This window comes from Salvia splendens, chromosome 5 (assembly GCF_004379255.2).
Source record: "Salvia splendens isolate huo1 chromosome 5, SspV2, whole genome shotgun sequence".
NCBI classification, from domain to species: domain Eukaryota; kingdom Viridiplantae; phylum Streptophyta; class Magnoliopsida; order Lamiales; family Lamiaceae; genus Salvia; species Salvia splendens.
In genome coordinates this window covers 42,925,191-42,936,633 of record NC_056036.1, presented here as the reverse complement: position 1 = coordinate 42,936,633, position 11,443 = coordinate 42,925,191, and the positions used below count along the sequence as shown (strand labels likewise).

Here is an 11,443-nt window from a genome sequence, read left to right as displayed (position 1 = left end):
AAAACACAGTACTCACAATCTGCAATACAAAATACACCCCACTTTTCCTTCAACGACTGCTCATCCAATATCACCACTTTTCCTTGTACTAGGTGCGTTTCTCTCTCATTTTTCTTCCTTTCAATTTTTCATTCTTCTCTTTTGTTTTTTTTTATTTGGAATTTGATCGCAATATTATTTTTGTAGTTGTTTCCACTTGTAATAGTAACAGATAAGTTCCATTTAATTGTAAAAAATTTTGTAATTGGATGAGGAATCACTGAAAAAAACAGTGTTAATCTAGCACATAATTGGTAAGTAAAGGGCAAAGTGCTCGGAAATTTTGCACCATGTTTTAGAATTCGGATGTGGTTTAATTTCTTATTGATAATTCAATTTAGGTTAGATTGTTTGAATGGGTATTACACTAACTTTTTTCTGATGTTATGTTGAAAGAGTAATCCTGTCATCTGGTTTATTTAATCTGTACGATTTCTTTTTTACTTTGTAGAATTATTCACTTCTAGAAAACTAATTTTCGTATTTGTTGATACTTCTATAAAATTTTATTTTTCACCGTTTAGAAAACGGATAAATGGACGGATATATATTGTAGTAGATTTATTGGATCAATTCTTTTTTTGGTAAAGGATTTTAATGGAATTCCATTTTAATGAAGAGCATTAGTCGTATTCCGCTTCAGGGAGTGACGCATAACTCTTATGCGTCACTAACAAAAAGACGCATAATCCTTATGCGTCGCTATTAAACGACGCATAATCATTGTGCGTCGTTAGTTAATGACGCATAACCATTGTGCGTCGTTTATTAGAGACGCATAACACTTATGCGTCGTTTATTAGAGACGCATAATACTTATGCGTCGTTTAATAGAGACGCATAACTCTTATGCGTCTTTAGTTAGCGACGCATAATACTTATGCGTCGTTAGTTGAGTTTTAAAACGGGCAGAAGGCAGAATCAGGCAGAAACGCGACGAAAGAGGCGAAGCAGGCGAGGCAGGCGATTTCCGACGAATCCGAGCAAAATCCGGCGAATTACCACCATTTTGCAACCATTTTCCGGTAATTGTTCTTCAATTTGGCTAAATACATCCTTTAATGTTTAATTTGGGCAGGTTTTCCGTTATTTAGTAAAAGTAGGGTTTTTGATTAAATTGATGGATTTTTGGTATTTTTGTGTTGTTTTGTTGCATATAAGTAGCGATTATGATGAAATTATGGGTTATGATGAAATTGATGGAATTTTTGGACGACTTTCCGTAATTTGTGTATTTCATATGGATTTAATTTAGCAAAATTAGCGTTTATGATGAAATTGTTGGATTTGTTGGTCGATTTTCCGTAATTTGGGTATTTCATATGCATATAATTGAATGGGTAGTAGCAATTGATTAAGTTTTTGTAATTGTGCCCCTTTTGGTGGGCGATTTTATGCATATATTGTGCCCCTAAGTTGCAATTTAGTTAGCTTGTTGATTGTTGAGTTGTGCCCCTAAGTGGACAATGAGCTAATAACTGCCTTGATCGAGCGCTGGAGGCCTGAGACACACTGTTTCCACCTTCCAGTTGGGGAAGTTACTGTTACCTTACAGGATGTGCAAAGCCTGTGGGGTTTGAGAGCAGACGGTCGTGCTTTCACTGGCCGTGACTACCCTGTTGGATTTGAAGATTGGTCCAGCAAGTGTAGAGATTTGTTGGGATGGATACCTGACTCAGAAACCGAAACGAAGCACGGTGGTTTGTTGATGACGTCTCTGATCCACCAAGCGACGATGCCGTTGGGTGATGGGCTGCCTGTGTATGCATACATTCAAAGAGCACGCATACATGCTCTGATCCTGTTAGGGGGGCTTATTTTACCGGACACCACAGGGTGCAAGGTCCCCTTTATGTGGTTAAATGCCTTAGACGATCCGGAAGATGTGGCTAATATCAGTTGGGGTAGTGCTGCGTTAGCATACCTGTATCATTATTTGTGCGAGGCTTCTGTAGGCAGACAGAGAAGAGATGTCGGTGGACCTATGGTTCTCTTGCAGCTGTGGGCCTGGGAAAGAATGCCTACATTGAGGCCAGCCTTCTCGACAACCTTAAACTGTTTTTCATTCCATAAACTCCACATAGTTATAGCAGTTTTCACGTGTAGCTTGGAATCAAATTTTGTTCCCAACACAATCCGATGCGGCTCATTCTCATTCCAATACAAAAGGCTGTGTTCATTACCTCCCACATCATCCGATACTCCAGAAGGACGACTTGGTAATTCACGAAAGAATCTAAACCCATTAGGATTGTATTCCGGAAGTGGTTGTTCACCTTGCATAACAGGTTTACATGGTACTATCTCATCATCAGAACTAGCACCGACATCATCAGCACCATCACCATCACTGAGATCGGGGTCTGGCTCTGTCTCGGATAGTGGCCTTGGCTCATCAAGATCATCTGCATCATCTACCTCATCATTCAATCCAACACCAACATCAGCAACATCTACAACATCTACAACATCTCTCTGCTCATTCATTTGGTCCACCCTCGCAGATGATCCAATACCACACTCAAAACTCATTTGTTCAAACCTCGCAGATGCTCCAATACCATAATCAACAACTGGTGGGATTTCTTCACTCCTCACAGGTGAATACTCAACAAATAATTCAATACACCCACTTGAATTTTGAGCATTGTTGAACATAAACATTACACTATCATCATTGCGAATCACAGAACATGTATAACTCATACCGGAACCATAGACTATACATTGTCTCCATAATAATTCAATTGTGTGTTGGTTCATATCTATTCCCATCGCATCACAAATCATTGCTACCAACTCATAATAGGAAACACATGAATTTAATATAATGGAGCTCCTCGCACGAGGTGGGTCATAACCAATACCCATATGTGGTAGTTGAACTACTCTACCACCCCAATACAAACTCACAAATACTTGCATGATTTCTGCATCAAAAACATATAAACCAACGACAATTATGGACATTTTCCTACAAGCCCTAATTTGTATAAATTGGGTAAAACTAACAAATGAAAGCACAATAAACATGAATAATGATGAATGTAGCTAAATTGATGAACAAATTACCGGATCTTATGGAGAAATCGCCGGAAATTGCCAGAAAATGCCGGAAATCGCCGAGATAGAGGAATTGAAAGTGTATGAAGGTGCGTTCTGTGATCTGCGTGTGACTGGAGGCAGATAAAAGCCGCCTTAACGACGCATAACCAATGTGCGTCGTTCATGAGCGACGCACAACCCTTATGCGTCGTTAAGCGACGCATAATCCTTATGCGTCATTACTTAACGACGCATAATGGTTATGCGTTTCATTAAGAACGACGCACAATCATTATGCGTCACTCCCTCAATTAGAATGAATCTATTCTCCTTCATTAAATTGGAATTCCATTACTCTCTTAGCACAAAAGAAGAAAGACCTCTAGATTTATTCCAAAATGACAACCAGATCCTTAGATATATGAGCAAATTCAACCTTATCCTGCCACGTGGCAGACTTGTTTCGAACCATATACCGAGTTGTTTGTCTATGTATCTTGGATTGCTTGCCTAGGTTATCATTTTAACTATGGTGCCACCATATTACTCTGATTTCGTATCGCAGATTATTTGGAACAATATACTGAGTTGCTTGCCTAAATTATCATTTTAACTATGTTGTCATCGTAGTGCATCCCCTACGCGGATATGCATGTCTTAGAGCTTATATCTAGTGTAACATTTAACATTTATTACAAATACGAAATCTTATCCAAAGAGACGATCTTGTACAAGATTCCATCTAACGAAGAAACAATTTCAACCACAAAAGGTCCATAGGGGCAGTTTGGGCAAGGGAGTTTACACACTTGATGTGATTTTATAATTATTGATATTGATGTGATTAATTGTATATAAGATTGATTTGATTTATTTTGTGCAGCTAGCACTAATGGGCCGTAAGAGTCAAAATTTCAGCATCAGTGGACCTACATTTCTGACGGCTGTTGATTGGTAACACATTTAATATAAAATACTCTATCCATCTAAAAAAAATATATAAATCTTCTTTATTTTTTTTGGATGGAATGAGTATTCCGTAGTAAGCTCTTATCTAGCAAAAAGGTTTTAAGAAGATAAAACTATTTCTGCTGACAGGAGCAATTCCCACCACAGAAGATCTGTGGCGGCGTGCTTGGTCCAGGCAGTGTACACCATGGAGGAGGACCGACGTCGTGACCGGCAAGACCCCGACGTCCTGGCTCCTCCATGGTGGCACTCCTTCAACTTCCGTCTCGTCCAAATCCTCGTTGACAATCATGACCTCTCGCGCTATGGCGCAGTCTTCGAGTTCATCAACTACCCGTACTACAACCACGAAGCCCGCGAGACGCAACAACCGCCGCAGTATGTGATCGCGTTCCGCGGCACGGTCCTGAAGCTAGGGACCCTGAAGGAGGACTTAAAGCTGGACTTCCACTTGTGGCTCAACGACCACAAGAAGAGCAGCCGTTTCCACACCGGGCTGGAAACGACTACCCAGATGACCCGGTGTGGAAACGTCTGGCTGGCAGGGCATTCCCTGGGGTCGTCCCTGGCACTGGCTATCGGACGGGAAATGGCCATGGGCCACGGGATACATCTCGAGACTTACTTGTTTAACCCGCCCTTTATAACTCTGCCCATCGGGTGGATCAAGAGCGAAAAGGTGAAGCTCGGGCTGAGGATCATTAGCAGTGCTATTACTGCTAGCGTTGCTGCTGTTGCTGGTGCTGGTGCTGGTGCTTGGAAAATGGACCATTTTACCGCGCTCTCGACGTGGGTCCCGTATCTGTTTATTAACCTGTCGGACCCCATATGTGCCGAATACGCGGGGTATTTCAAGCATAGGGGGGATATGGAGGCGATCGGGGCGGGGGAGATTGAGAGGGTTGCTACCGAGAATGCGCTCGGGAGCATTTTGTCGTCGTGTGAGGCGTTGCACCTTCTTCCCTCGGCTTATCTCAGTATCAACGGCGCACCGAGTCTTAGGGAGTCTCATAGGTTAAGGCAATGGTGGAGACATGATTTGGAGTTGGAATACAAGCATTACCTACACTAGCATTTTTCATTCTTTTTTCTTCTATCAACATTACCACATTGCCTATTGTTTTTTCCTGTGTAATTTAATGTTGTCGCACATCAGTTGTGTCAAACCACCCACATCACCGACGAATAGATTTGGAAAAACATTTGAAACATTTTTACAATTAAAAAATCTTGTCCAAGTCCAAGAGACAAACTAACACAAGATTCCATCTAACGATAGGAACCGTAGAAATCATGGAATAAAATATGCCCGGTCAATGGATTTTGACCAAATAATAAAAGTGACGAGACATCTAATTTTGTGAAATTAAATGATACAACGTCGATCTACATTTTACGTAGATAAATGTAGTATATTCACATTCTCAAATCCGATTTCTGGTGAGTGAGAAATAGTGAATTAAAGTTGGGCATAATTAGCTTTTAATTAAAGCTTGGAGTTTGAGCTTAGGGAATAATTAACTAGTGTTAATTATCCCACATAGGAGAAGTGACACATCTTTTAATGTGCTTAAATTAAGTGACTTTATGTTACTTAATATTTATAGTGGACCAAGATGGGTGAAAGAGCTCACACGCGCGCCGCCGCCCGCCCGCCTGAGCCCGTGCTCGCGGCCGCGGGCCTCGGGCTCGGTCTTGGCAATTGGTCTTTGGGCTCGGGTCTGGACCCGTAGTAATCTTATTAGACCACCGCTGAGTCAGCAATCCAAGTGGCTTGACACATTGTCAAGCGTGGCACAGTCAAAGCTGTCACGTGAGAAATCCACACGTTCCACACGCGAAAGGCACACTCATGTTGTAACCGCCGACGGTTACAAATGAGCCATGATGAGCCTTCAAGGCTTAGTTGACCCTGCATGGTGGCTTGGCCTATAAATATGCTAGCCATTTCACACACTGAATATTCATCACAAGCATACTTCCTCTCTGCATAGTCCTTTCGAAGCTCTGCCATCTTCCTCTTCCAGTTCGCCGGAGCTCGTTCCAACTGCGGTGTTGCAACGAACGAGACGTAGCCGTTTTATCTTTGGGGACGACGCACCAAAACCGTGAGAACTACCGGGGCGTATCTCGTCTTGCGGAAAGAGGCCTTCCTCGACTCGGCTAAGTTCATCTTTACAGTTTCGAATTTCAATTGTAATTTTCATTTCTATTTTTTCTTTCTTCGATCTTCTCTCGGGTTGTATTACGCCTAGTTAGTGTTTTATAGCTATATCTCCAACAATCGCAAGACGAGATAGACACTACAGAAGACCTTAGACTTTCAAAAAATGAAATAAAACTTTCGAAACTTAATCCTTTGCTGGAAATGTCGACCAACGTCAATACCACCGCTGCCACCACTCCGGCCACCGCCGCATCCACTGTTCCGGCCACCAACGCCGCCGTCCCTTTCTCTACTCCATCAACCGGTGCATCTGCCAATGCATCCACCATCTTGATGATGCCGACCCCTAGCTTCCCAACCGCCTCTTCAACTTTCCCATGGGTTTGGGACAACCCTTTTGGGGCGTCCACTGGTTCCACCTTTGGTGGTTCGGTTGGTTCCACTTTTAGTGGTTCCTTCGGATCCTTTAATGGATCGAGTGTTGGTGCCTTCGGGCTCAATACTAGTGTTGGATCTTTCGGGATCAACACGAATGTGGGGGCACTATGCCCAACACGAACCTGGGGGGTTCTATGCCCAACCCAACTGTTGGCTCCTACGGGGGCAACGAGATAGGCTCCTTCCATGAGGTCAATCCGGCACCAATGGCACCAAGAATGATGCCACCCACCGAGAAGCCGCCAAAGTTTGGAGGTTCGGACTTCAAGAGGTGGCACCAAAAGATGTTGTTCTACTTGACAACATTGGGCGTCGTGAACTTCCTCACAGAAGACGAGCCGCCCGCGCCAAGTGACCAAGAGACGAACATCGAGGCCATGGCCCACTATGATATATGGCGTATAGGAGATTACCTTTGTAAAAACTTTATTCTAAATGCTTTAGATGATAGTTTGTACAATGTATACTCAGTTTTAAACACCTCTAGGCAAGTGTGGGAAAACCTAGAGAGAAAAGTATCGCAGTGATAATGCGGGAAATAAGAAGTTTGTAATAGCTAAGTTCCTAGACTACAAAATGGTCGATACAAGACCAGTCATGGAACAAGTTCAGGAGTTCCAAATGATCATCCATGAACTTGCAGCCGAAGGAATGGCGTTGCCCGACAACTTTACAACGGGCACGACCGTTGAGAAGCTTCCACCTAACTGGAGGGAATTCAAAAGCTACCTCAAGCACAAGCGAAAGGAGATGACTTTTGAAGACTTGATCGTGAAGCTGCGCATTGAGGCAGACATGCGAAAAATCGATCAAAAGGCTAAGGGATCTTTTGATGCAAAAGCCAACCTGTTGGAGTGGGGCTGTCCCTCCAACAAACGCCCTCGCCCAAGTCGTCTAGGTGACAAAGGAAAGGGAATGCAACCTACAAAGAAGTTTGAAGACGACTGCTACAAATGTGGCAAACCGGACCAATTTGCCAAAGACTGCCGCAGCAAGAAGAAGAAGTCGGAAGCCCACGTCGTTGAGAAGGAGTTCAAAGACTGGGATGAAAACGACCTCATTGCTGTGGTCACTGAGGAAGTTAACCTTATTGATAACAAGGGTGGCTGGTACATCGACACCGGCGCTACTGCTCATGTCTGCTCAGATAGGAGCAAGTTTGCCCCCTACACTGCAGTTGAAGGGAGAAAGATCAACGTGGGGAATCAAACGTCGTCCGAAATCCTCGGCATTGGCAACGTGATTCTCATGATGACGTCTGACGTCACTATCACTTTGAAGGATGTGCTGCATGTCCCGGACATCCGCAAGAACCTAGTGTCAAGATCAATACTAGTTAATAAGGGGTTTAAACTTGTATTTGAGTCTGATAGGTTTGCATTGTACAAGTTTGGAAAGTCACTCGGAAAAGGTTATGTAACCGATGGACTTTTCAAGCTTAGTGTGGCAACTCGAAGTGTTGCAAAGCCGTTGGCTAATAACAATAAAACATCTACTTCCTCTTACTTGACTGAGTGTTCAAATTTGTGGCATTGTAGATTGGGACATGTAAATTCAAAAGCCAGTAAAAGATTAGTGAATTTAGATTTACTAAAGGCTAATGAAGTGGATACCCAAGATAAATGTGAAATCTGTCTTGAATAAAAAATGACTAAGTTGCCATTTCACTCGGTTGAACGAAGCACAAAACTCCTTGAATTAATTCACACGGACGTATGTAATTTAAAGATGGTGCAAACTAGAGGTGGTAAAAAGTACTTTATCACTTTCATAGATGATTGCACAAGGTATTGCTACATTTATCTTTTAAGAAGTAAAGATGAAGCAATAGAAGCGTTCGAAAATTATAAGAACGAAGTTGAGAATCAACTTGGTTGTAAAATCAAAACGATTCGAGCGATATAGGAGGTGAATATGTAGCTCCGTTTGAAGAACTATGCAACGCAAGTGGCATAATTCATCAAACAACTGCTCCCTATTCTCCCCAATCTAATGGGGTTGCAGAACGCAAAAATCAAACTCTAAAAGAGATGATGAATGCACTGCTTCTGACTTCAGGATTACCACATAACATGTGGGGGGAAGCTGTTTTGACAGCCAACTATATCTTGAATAAAATCTCTCTCAAAGGAAAAGATACTACTCCTTATGAGTTGTGGAAAGGAAGGAAGTCATCCTACAAATACCTCAAAGTGTGGGGGTGTTTGGCAAAGGTGATGGTTCCTCCGCCCAAAGAAGTTACAATAGGACCTAAAACGGTTGATTGCATCTTCATTGGATATGCACTTAACAATAGTGCATATAGATTTGTTGTTCATAAGTCTGAAATATCGACTGTGACTGTTGGAACAACAATTGAATCAAGAAATGCTGCATTTCTTGAATATGCATTTCCTTATAAAAAACAAGAAAATGTAGGACCTAATTCTAAAGCAAGAATTGATGATGAAATAACGAGCTCTAAGTCATTAGATAAAGAGCCCGAATCTTGCAAGCATGCTAAGCCTGATCCAAATGAGGCAGTAACGAGACGAAGCAATAGGGTTAGAACACCAAAATCTTTTGGTCCCGACTACATTGCCTTCATGTTGGATGAAGAACCAACGTCTTTGAAAGTAGCCTATGCAGGCCCAGACTGGCTGCATTGGAGAGAAGCTGTTAAAAGCGAAATTGACTTAATTTTGCTAAACCACACTTGGGTGTTGGTTGATCTTTCCGAAGGTGATAAACCTCTAGGATGTAAATGGGTCCTTAAAAGGAAATTTAAGGCCGATGGAACAGTTGATAAATATAAAGCCCGATTAGTAGTCAAGGGTTTTAAACAAAAGGAAGGACATGACTTCTTTGATACGTACTCACCTGTAACGAGAATTACTTCTATAAGAGTGCTTCTCGCGATTGCTGCATTGCACAATCTTGAGATTCACCAAATGGACGTAAAAACTGCGTTTCTAAATGGCGAACTCAAAGATGAGATCTATATGGAACAACTTGAAGGTTTTGTAGTACCTAGACAAGAGAATAAGGTCTGCAAACTGGTTAAGTCCTTATATGGATTAAAACAAGCGCCGCTCCAATGGCACTTAAAATTTAATTATGTAATGTTATCAAATGAATTTAAAATCAACGAGTGTGACAAGTGTGTCTATATTAAGAATACTAATAATGGATATGTTATAGTATGTCTCTACGTTGATGACATGTTAATCATGGGTAGTAGTACCCGAATAATTAACGAAACTAAAGCCATGTTCAAAAGAAATTTTGACATGAAGGACATGGGTCTAGCCGATGTAATTCTTGAAATGAAGATTCTAAGAACATCCGAGGGAATCACCTTAACACAATATCACTATGTGGAGAAAGTGCTAAAAAGATTCAATGCTTATGACAACACACCGGCTAAGACGCCTATAGAGCTAAATGTTCACCTTAGCAAGAACAAAGGCGAACCTGTCGCACAAGAAGATTATGCGAAGGTTATCGGGTGCATTATGTACTTGACTAATTGTACGAGACCCGATATTGCTTGCGCCATGAACAAGTTAGCACGCTACACGAGTAATCCAAGCAAAGAACATTGGAAAGCTCTTGTAAGAGTTTTGAGATACTTAAAACATACTCAAAATCATGGGCTGCATTTTGCAAGATACCCCCGGTACTTGAAGGGTACTGTGATGCGAACTGGATATCCGATAATAAAGACTCACTTTCCACTAGGTGATATGTCTTTACTATTGGGGGTATTGTTGTCTCGTGGAAATCCACGAAATAGACTTGTATAGCACGATCAATTATGGAATCCGAGTTCATAGCTTTAGACAAAGTTGGTGAGGAAGCCGAGTGGCTTAAGAATTTCCTCGAGGACATTCCATGTTGGTCTAAACCTGTGCCTCCGATGATGATTCACTGCGATAGCCAAGCCGCTATTGGAAGGGAGAATAATGGCTTGTACAACGGGAAGTCTCGACACATTCGTCGACGACATAACACCGTGAGACATTTGATCACAACATGGGTGATTACAATTGACTATGTGAAGTCAATAGATAATCTAGCGGATCCGCTAACCAAAGGGTTAAACCGTGATCAAATGAATAAAGTTGCTAGAGGGAATGAGTTTGAAATCCGCAAACTAAAGAATTGTCATAGTGGTAACCCAACCATGATGACTGGAGATCCCAAGAACTTGGTTCAAAGGGACAACTAAGCTATGAGAGTTCATGAGAAACACTCAACTATATCTATTCCCTAGAGAGCAATAGAGTGTCGGAAAGCTTGCCTAGTGGTGAGGCTAAGTTTATGACTTTTAATGACTCCTAAAGGATCTCGAGGAGATTGAGTTCTCAATGGGGGCGAGTAGGGCAAGATACTCGATTAGGAATCACCTATATAAGTGTGAAGTGAGGCCGCTTCAAATAACACACTTATGATCCCAAAGTGGTGTTCAAGGCCGCAAAGGACACAAAACGTGAGAACGGATGAGGTTGAGGTGTTTAAGCGTTAACACCATTGTCTCGGTGCACGCCGTGGGGGATTAGTTCAAAGCATCGCGCTACTAAGCCGCCTGTGTATCCGATGGTGTCGACTATGGAGGGTTCAAGCCAACAACTACCTATCCTTATGCTTATATACCTCTCGAGGGTTGAGCTTGTGTCTGCATACATATGCATTTGGCTATTTCCACTCATGTGGGAGATTGTAGAAATCATGGAATAAAATATGTCCGGTCAATGGATTTTGACCAAATAAGAAAAGTGACGAGACATCTAATTTTGTGAAATT

The 11,443-nt window shown here is 42.0% G+C and overlaps 1 protein-coding gene across 1 annotated transcript; it reads left to right on the top strand.

The window, feature by feature from the left end:
- LOC121802317 (GDSL esterase/lipase At4g10955-like) lies at window positions 1-5,350 on the top strand. The gene is made up of 3 exons (XM_042201953.1): window positions 1-1,064; window positions 3,968-4,038; window positions 4,183-5,350. The coding sequence occupies exons 2-3, from the start codon at window positions 3,977-3,979 to the stop codon at window positions 5,123-5,125; spliced, it is 1,005 nt and encodes a 334-aa protein (XP_042057887.1). The 5' UTR covers window positions 1-1,064; window positions 3,968-3,976; the 3' UTR covers window positions 5,126-5,350.
- The last annotated feature ends 6,093 nt before the right edge of the window (window positions 5,351-11,443 follow it).